This window comes from Corvus hawaiiensis, chromosome 3 (assembly GCF_020740725.1).
Source record: "Corvus hawaiiensis isolate bCorHaw1 chromosome 3, bCorHaw1.pri.cur, whole genome shotgun sequence".
Classification (NCBI taxonomy): Eukaryota; Metazoa; Chordata; class Aves; order Passeriformes; family Corvidae; genus Corvus; species Corvus hawaiiensis.
Window position 1 is genome coordinate 95916812 of NC_063215.1, and position 8487 is coordinate 95925298.

The 8487-nt window shown below is 50.4% G+C and overlaps 1 protein-coding gene across 2 annotated transcripts; it reads right to left on the reverse strand.

Moving 5' to 3' along the window:
* Nucleotides 1-1067: 1067 nt before the first annotated feature.
* BATF3 (basic leucine zipper ATF-like transcription factor 3) lies at nt 1068-5889 on the reverse strand. 2 transcript variants are annotated; one of them, XM_048299806.1, is made up of 4 exons: nt 5810-5889; nt 5463-5581; nt 4119-4223; nt 1068-1698 (listed from the first exon to the last, which is right to left on the reverse strand). In XM_048299806.1, the coding sequence occupies exons 2-4, from the start codon at nt 5574-5576 to the stop codon at nt 1513-1515; spliced, it is 405 nt and encodes a 134-aa protein (XP_048155763.1). In that variant the 5' UTR covers nt 5577-5581; nt 5810-5889; the 3' UTR covers nt 1068-1512. The 2 variants fall into 2 exon arrangements, with proteins under 2 accessions (XP_048155763.1, XP_048155764.1); XM_048299807.1 differs by lacking the exons at nt 5463-5581; nt 5810-5889 and adding an exon at nt 4855-4949.
* Between the last annotated feature and the right edge of the window lie 2598 nt (nt 5890-8487).

The following is an 8487-nucleotide window of genomic DNA, read 5'->3' on the forward strand; positions in this document are numbered from 1 at the left end:
CATGAGGAACTTTGAAGACAGCATTTAGGCTGCAGATGCAAATTCTGGAAATTCTCTTGGTAACAGCCTAACAAATAATTTAAGGGAGCCAACAGCTCATCTGGAGTTTCTAGCCTAAGACATCGGTACAAGAGGGCCCTTTACAAGGCAGAGTTGACTACATGGTTTCCCCAGTTCTATCTTGGCAGTGATCAGCAGTGCACCATTCTACTAAAGAAGCTAAAAAAAAAGTTTAAAAAAAATTAAAATTCAGACATTTCACATCATATTCTGATGATAAATACTGCAATCCTGGTGAGGGGAGAAAGTAAACCCATGAGTTTAACTGAAAAAAATCCAAATGCTGAATTGAGAGAGTTGGCAAAGAGGTGGAGATTTTTATTACCCAAAGGTGCTCTTTGACTGGGAAATACTGTGAGAAAAAGACTCTTTGCTGGATCCCGAGCTACAGCATCCACATTTCTAAAGGTTGACACTACTAGGAATCTTCAGAGAAAGTAAACACATTTTTCTGTGTATTTCTTAGTAGCACTGCAATCATACTTCCTTCTTGTAACTAAAAAGTTAAAGAAAACAGAATGTTTTTCTTTCAAGCAATTATCAAACACCTTTGGTGTGGACATAGAACAGAATGCTTAGCAAAACTCAATCCACAGACACAATCTTCCAGAGGCAATAAGCAAGATGAGGAAAGGATGAAGACGTTTGTTCATTTCCAGTGGGTGCATTAAGAGTAAATTTCAAAATCTGCTTTTTAAAACAATGTGTAAAACCATCTGTTTGCTTTTCTTCCACACAGAGCAATCATCATTAGAAACTGGGCAAGCCATATTTTAGGATATAAAACACTCCAAGGACTAATGCCAGCTGGGCTGATGATTTGGAATACTGAAGACTAAGAAAACTCTTTTGTTACACATACCTCAAAAGAGGAACCAATGAAGAGGTGATAAGTAAATAATAGAACAACTGATGGGAAGATTAGCATTAGACTTTGGCACTGACCAGCAAATAAAAAGCAGAGATGCTATAAAGACATTGGTTATTGAAGAAGGTGGAGAACATCATAAAGATGAGACATCGCTTTTATTAACCAAACCTGTTTAGAGAGATAAAACCCAGCAGCCAGATCATGACATACATGGGTGACAAGTGACAAAGCGTTACTGGCAGTGGACGTGTGGGAGGAAGGCATCCCAGTCCGAGGTCGGTACTTTTCCCTGTCTACATTCCATCGCTCCACAGTGGGCTGCACGGCACTTTGACATTTCCAAAGGCAAAACCATGGCTTGAAGAGTCTACCAAGTAAGAAGCTGCTGTTCAAATTGTCTTTTTTTTCCATACTGGTGTTTTCCTGAGATTCAGAAGACTATAACATATAATGTGGAGAAGAGATGAGTGGTCAAGTCCAGCCCTCTTCGATGGAAGATCTGCACCCTAAGTAGGCCATTCTTCAACCTCCTGTTAATGGCACTTTTGCACATCACAGTTAGAGGTGACTGAGGAGAGCACTCATCTTGGTAGGCAGCTGGCGAGTGCATCAGGCCTTGGTATGGTCACAAAGTTCATGGAGCAGTGCAAGAGTGGACAGATCTTTTCATGATCCTTCAACACCTCACTCAAGTGTTTCATTTCATCTGTTAGCTTTCCGATTTCTCTTTTCAGGGAGGTATTTTCTTGCTCAAGAGACTCATATTCCTGGAAGGAGGGGGGAAAAAAAAAAAAAACCAACTTACAGTCAAAACATTCCTTTCAGTGCTTCCACCTTGAGTACATTCACATAACTGTAGAAAAACAGTGTGGTTTCTTACTACAACTTACAAAGTGCTGAGGAAAGACAGACACAGCCTGGGTGCTGGAACAGGGCAAGTGCTTTATGACCTGTGCCCCGACCACACTGTGACTCCTTTCATGGCCCTGAAGACCAGGAGGTGCCGATGGCCCTCAGGAGTCCCCCAGGAGCCCAGAGCTGCAGGCATGGATGGCTGTGTTCCCATGGTGGCCTCTTGCACCCTGGGCTGCCTCTGCTGGGAAGGGCCAAAACGGACTCTGCACTGTGAGATCAGAGAAAATGAAAGCACTGACTACCGAGAGGTGCTGGGAAAACCCGGTGCCTGGCACTGCTGGTGAGAGAAGGGCAGCCCCTGCTCCAGGGCAGCGCAGGGAAAAGCCATTTATCCACGCTAGCACAGCGTGGCCACTGTTCTCCTCCAGGCCTGCCAGAGCTTGTAGCCATCTGCTCAGAAGCCCAAGAACTCAGTAGGAGGGAAGCACCATGCCAGCTTGATGCCAGACTCATTTTGTCATCAGAAGGCCAATCACTGCCTTGGTTATCCCTGACCTGGCTGCTTTTGAGCTAAGGCTTCTCTGGCAACAAATAAGCTGCTGTTAACTGCAGGGGAGTTATGAGTTGCTCTGCAGCATACACATGATGGATGCAAGACTCCTGTGTCACATTTTTTGATTTTTTGTGTCTCAAGTGTCCCTGCTTCTAAGCCTTCTCATCCCAAAGAGAAGAGAGCTCAGAGCCAGCCCACTGAAAACCTGCAGATGTCTCGCTGCTGGCCCAAGGCTCAACATCCACCCACTCAATCTCACCTCCCTGGGAAAGCTTCAGAACAAACTTCAAAGCCTACATGTGCCTTAAAAGGCAGCAGGGAGAACCTCTCATGCAATGTTCTTCTGGGCAGCCTGGCACTGCCTCTGACCCCTTTGCTGCAGAACTTTGGGTTCCTTGCCCTCCCTCCCACCCTTGTGCCACCTCTCACAGAGTAAAACAGGCACAGTCCTCCTAACACAGTTTTGGAGCCAAACTCCAGCCAAGTTGTCCGACCCTGATTGTCGTTCTGCTCGTCTCTCGTTGCCCCAAACCCCATGGTCCTGGGTTTTGGAAGAAGTGTTACTGTCCCATTTCTCTGTCCCATTTTCAGGGGTGAGACTGTCACATTGTTCTTGCTAAGAACATCTATTCAACCATATCTGCCTACACCTGGAAAAACCTGTGTGCCTCAGAATGAAGATTCTCAGCACAAGGAAGATCTTCAAGTTCAGGAGGAACATCAGAGGCTGCAGGATGGCACAGGGCCTAAAAATGATTCCAAAAAGTCATGGGTTACCCCTTTTCAGAAGTACCCTGCACCTGGCTTTCTCAGGCGCTGACTCAGAGGAGATCTGGGAAAAACCAAGCCCAAAACTCCCCACATTGTCCCTCTTAGTCTCTGCTAACTGTTGGCAGATGCTTCCACAGTGAGAAAGAAAAAAGCCTGTGATGAACCTTCAGAGCTGAACAACTGACTCAGCCACAATGGCAGCAGCAAACCTGACACTTACCCAAAAGCTGACTCCTGGCTACAAGAGCACTGCTGTGTGAGGTAACATCTAAAACCAGAGAAAAGGAATCCCTGTCTTCCAGTGTTTGCACGGGGGACAAAAGAAAACTGCACCACATCGTGATATTAAGAGCTTCTGGAAGAATCAGTTACTTTCATTTCACTTGTTTTTAACAAGCACTGTTACTTATCAAAGCATACAAGTGTAACAGCTAGCCAAGCCAAGCTCTCACGCTTGCAGGTTCTCAAGTTCCTAAGAAGCCTTTTCAACTGGGTATGTCTGGGGACCCCGTTGCTGAGTGGCAGTGCTGACACCACAGTTTTAGAACTGATTTAAGCCAGCATTGCCACTGCACGGTCCCCTCCCCTTCCATCACCTTCTACCTTGTAAGACAGCAAGGATTCATCCTCTGCCATAGCAAATGTGACAAGATTAACACTAATACAGAAGAAAATGGTTTTGGTTTAGCCCAAAGGAGCCCTGTGATCCCATTCTTTGGGTGGTCACAGGAAGAGCAAAAGAGGGAGGATGAGGCAAGGGCTGGACCATGTCTCTCTCTTCCTAGCAGTGTCACCAAAGGCAGAGCTGCACTGTCCAACAGCAGCATCAGTGTCTGGGAGTTCCTGACCAGGCATCCCACAGCACGCCTTCCTCTGCCTCACACCCCCAGCTCTCTGAGAGGGATTAGTGGGAAGACAGGCCCACACCTACTTAAGAATTTCTGTTTATTGTAAAGTCCTGCACTTGGTACCCAAGCTGTGCCTGCAAAACACCAAGTACCCATTCACCTCATGAAGTTTATCTGCCTTCTGAGTTTGCTTCTTCCGGCTCCTCTGGGCAGCAACTCGATTTTTTTCTCTCCTCCTTACTTTCCTGTCATCTTCTTCATGACTCTGGAAGACATCAGCCAGAAACACTTCTCTAGTTCGCAAGGTGCACACAGAGATGCCCGAAGTCGGGTGTGCAACTTTCTGAGAAAGAACACTTCCAATTTCACAGCGCTGATCCCCAGCCTGCCAGAGACCGCATGGTCCCTGCAAAGGGCAGCGCATCCTTCTGCCCCACCGCACGGGAGGACGCGAGGCGGAGGGGCGGATGCCGGCACGCTGCCCGGGGGATGCCGCCGAGCCCCGCGGGCAGTGGTACTGCCGCTGATGGGGAAAGCTGGGGACCGGAGGCGGGGACCGGCGCTCCCGCTCTGCCCACGGGCAGCACTTTACACCTGCCCGGCCCCAGCGCGGCCGACCGGGCGGAGGTGCGAGCAGCGGGGAGGAAAGCCCTGCTCCCTTCCCGGCTGCCTGCGGCTGGGGAAAAGCCGCTGACCGCGCCGTGCCGCGGCAGCTTTCCGCGCACCGCCGGCAGCTCGCCCGCCCTCCCACCTGGAAGAGCCGGCACGGCGGCGGCCTTTCCTTCCCGGGAAAAGAAGGGCCGATGCCCAGGAGCAGCGGGCGCCCCCGACGCGGCGCTGCCCGGCGTGACTCAGCCCCATGTGCCCGCCCGCAGCGCCGACCCCCCGGTCCCTACCTGCTGGCCGCCCTCGGCCGCCGCGCCCCGGGGCAGCGCGCTGGCCCCCGCCGCCGCCGGCGGGACGGCGCACGACATCCCAGCGCCGCCGAGCCGCCCGCAGGGCTCCCCCGGCCCGCGGGGGGTGCGAGTGCAAGGGAGCGGAGGGAAGGGAGGGCAAGGGCAGGGCGGGCCGGGGCGGGCCGGGGCAGGGGACGCGCCGCCCCGGGCCGGGGGTGCCGCTGCCAGGTGCCGGGGCGGCCCGGGGCGGAGCCGCCGCCCACATGGCCGTCACATGGCGCCCGCCGCCGCCGCGCCCGGCATCGGGAGCCCGGGACCACCGGGCCGCCCCGTCCCGCACCGCTTCCCCGCGGTGCCCGCCCTCCGGGAGCGCCGGCTCTAGTCAGCCGCCGGGAGTCGGGGGAAAGCCCGGGTCACGGCGCTGCCGGGCAGGAGCTGCCTGAAAATTCCCCCGGAGAGCCCCAGTCCCGGGGGCCGGCTGGGCTCGACGCCCCTCCGGGAGGCCCGACTCGCTCTTTCGCCTGCAGAAATAAACTCCCTGAGGTTTCTCTCCTCCCCAGGCTGCCCCCGGGAGCCGGCCGTGTCCCCTTCTGTCTCCCGCCCCTCACCTCCGGGCGCTCCTGCTCGCCGCGCTCCTGCGACATCGGCTCTCTGAAGCGGCGGCAGCTCCACATAGGGGACAGCCAGCTCAGCCCGGGGCCATGGGTGTGAGGACACGGCATCCGTACTGGAATAAAGCGATTTTCACTTTCGCTACTCACCCTGTTCCTTTAAATAATAAGGAAATGCGACAGACTTCTTGTAAAGCCAAAGCCAGACAAGGACTGCTGGAAACACAGTTGCTGCAGACAAAAATTTCGCTGTTCCACTATTCTGTCGAGAGTATTTTAACAGACTGAACACTGTTTCTTTTACCTCCTGGAACACCTTCCTTGCATTTTAATTGCACAGTTACCTTGGCCTTATGCTCTGAAAGGGAGTCTTTGCACCGACAGCTACTTCAACATCCTTGCTCTACTGCAGAAGGATTTGTATCACAGAGGCAAATGCATGACCATGAGAGGAGGGTACATGCCCCCAAACTGCAGGGCAGCCAGTCATAAAGCTCCAGCTATCTCAATAAATCAGATACTTCCCTATTTTTCTGGTTTCCTCAGCAGCTTGAGTCATCCAATTAAGATGAAGTTAAAGAGTCGGCAAACTGAGTAAATATAGACTATCCTTCCAGGAAGATCGGGTTAACAGTCCATGCTAAAGGTGAGAGAACCATGCTCCCTGGGAGTCCAAGAGTCAAACCAAAGTCTGTGCTCTGCCACAGGCTTCCTGGTAGGGAACCATGACTGAAAGACTTGAGCATTACTTCCTTGGTTTGAAGTGCTTCTTCCCAGCTGTTCCACCTCAAAGCAGCTTGTGTCTCCACCCTCCAGGCTATCCATGCATTTATTTGCTTTTGCACTTTTCAGAGAGCTTCTCCAACCCTGGAGGACCGAATCCCTGTGAGTCTTCCCACCCTGACAGCCATGGGGACCACAACTGGGATGCACATCCTTGCCAATATACCCTGACCTAACCTGCATCCCCAGACTGTGCTGGGTCTCCCAAGCATCTTACAGGGCATTCCCTGGTTTCTTTAAAGCAGTCTTGCTTCTTTCTCCCTGTCATCTAATGTGCCAAGAGCAGGACGTTCAGCAAGAGCTGCTCATTGAGGCAGCAGAAGGTGTGGGTTCAGTGACACTCTCCAGCTGAGGGGATCCAAACCAGCATCTCCTGGAAAGCAGCCCTGGCCACCAGGCAGAGAGGTGTTAGAGGGTGAATTGCTCTCAACTGCTCCTTTGAAACAGGATTGTTTCAATGATCTTGCATGTTAAAGGAAAGCAGTAGTCGTGTGGGCACAAGCAGGGACTTAGCTGGGACAGGTGCTTAAAAAGAGAGCACTGGGCTCTTGCTGCCTTTGTAGCTTAAGCCCAGTTGAAATAAACAGGACTAGAAGCCAGTATTTTCACAAGCTCGGTGAACAGGTATGTTCCCTTGCAATAAACCCTATGAACCATGTGGACGAAACACCTCAACAGCCCTCCAGAGTGATCTGTGGGAAAGAAAGTCCCTTTCCACAGAGGGACTTTGAACTCCACGCTCCAGGAGCAATGCTGCCGCAAATGGCACCTGCACAAGCTACCTGACAGCATCAAATCATGAGCAGCTCACCAAGAATTTATTAGTCCTGAATAAATATCTACTTCACTGAGTAATTCCCAGCAGCTGCAGAATAAGGTTTCCAGGATAACATAAGCATGGGACAAGCCAGGAGACAGTCCCCAGGAGCCTGAATAGTCTGTTCTTGTTCAGAACAAATGACAAAGGAAATGACAAGCCAAAATTTGCTTGTGGGAACAAGTTTCTACTTAGTATTAAAGCTATCTCTGGTACATCTGTAGAAATGCCTACACAGTAATTCCAGGTAGTGCAGCAGTGAAGGCAGAGCGTTTCTGTGCAGGAGAGAAAACCAGCCCAGAAAGCAGCCTAGTCAGCTGAGCTTACATTTTATAATGGCAGTTTATCAGTGATTTTGGTCTGCACTGAAGCAGCCTACACACATGCAGACTGGAGTCTCTGATCACAGCATGGCTCTTCTGGGGAATGGCACGTCAGAACCGGGTCTCAGAGCGCCCAGCCTTCCAAACAGATGTCAGGGTCCATGTGAAGATTTCTGGAAGAGGAGCTTCCCCTTTACAGTTTGTAATCCCCTTTGTTCAGAAAGTACACACAGCAAAAGCATGTGTGGATGCTGCTGCAATCTGCAAGTTTTTCTTGGCTGGGGACGGCCCAGCCTCATGAGCAATAAGCACATTGCACAGTGCACACTAACAAACAGCAAGATGTTCCGTCTCGCCCCTGAAAGCCAAGAAATTCAAACTCAGTTTGCAAATGAACCCAAGCATCCATCACTGTTGAGCTGTCTTACAAAATTCAAAGGCTATATAAAGAAAAACTACCAGACATTTCTTGATGCAATACCAATTCACCCCAAGTTAAAAATAAGAAGTTTAGCTGTTGTGACATTTCAGTAGAAGCCTGATTAGACATGTCTTGCACAACACTGCCAATTCCTATGAAAAGTTAACTGAAGGACAAAAGGCTACTGGAATGGGGGAAAATGAAGTGTTTCATATATTCCTGCCAATGGGAAGAACAGCTAGTTGCAGGTATCAGAGGCTGTAGACTTTCTTAATAACCATTTGAAAAGCTGCTGAACATTCCAGTGTTGAGTTTAGCTCATCACAGAACTTGCATTTAAAGGGAGGTTGTCTGATACCTTCCAGTGCTGCTCGGCCAAAAGTAGCCATCAGAGATTTTTAAATTCCTAGTTTGTATACTGCACTTGGAATCCTGATTGCTTTATCTTTTTCTTTACACAATCCATTTGGCCAGCATCTCCAGATACATTTTTCTTTTTCCACCCAGTTGCAGTTGAAACAAGGGCCATGAAACAAAGACCAACTTGCTCTACCTCAGGGCATCCATTCCCACTCACTTTAAATCCTGTGCAGGCCAACTATCCCTCAGTCTCTACATAGAAACATGCACTGTAGTGGGAATGTATTAATTTATTTATTAAGTCTTAAATCACAGTGC

Coding starts and splice junctions, on each gene's coding strand:
- BATF3 (XM_048299806.1), bottom strand. CDS start 5,576: ATGCCGTGTCCTCACACCCATGGCCCCGGGCTGAGCTGGCTGTCCCCT. Junction 4,224..5,462: donor GCGAGCAGGAGCGCCCGGAG/GTGAGGGGCGGG, acceptor GATGTCTTCCAG/AGTCATGAAGAAGATGACAG. Junction 1,699..4,118: donor AGGCAGATAAACTTCATGAG/GTGAATGGGTAC, acceptor CCCTCCTTCCAG/GAATATGAGTCTCTTGAGCA.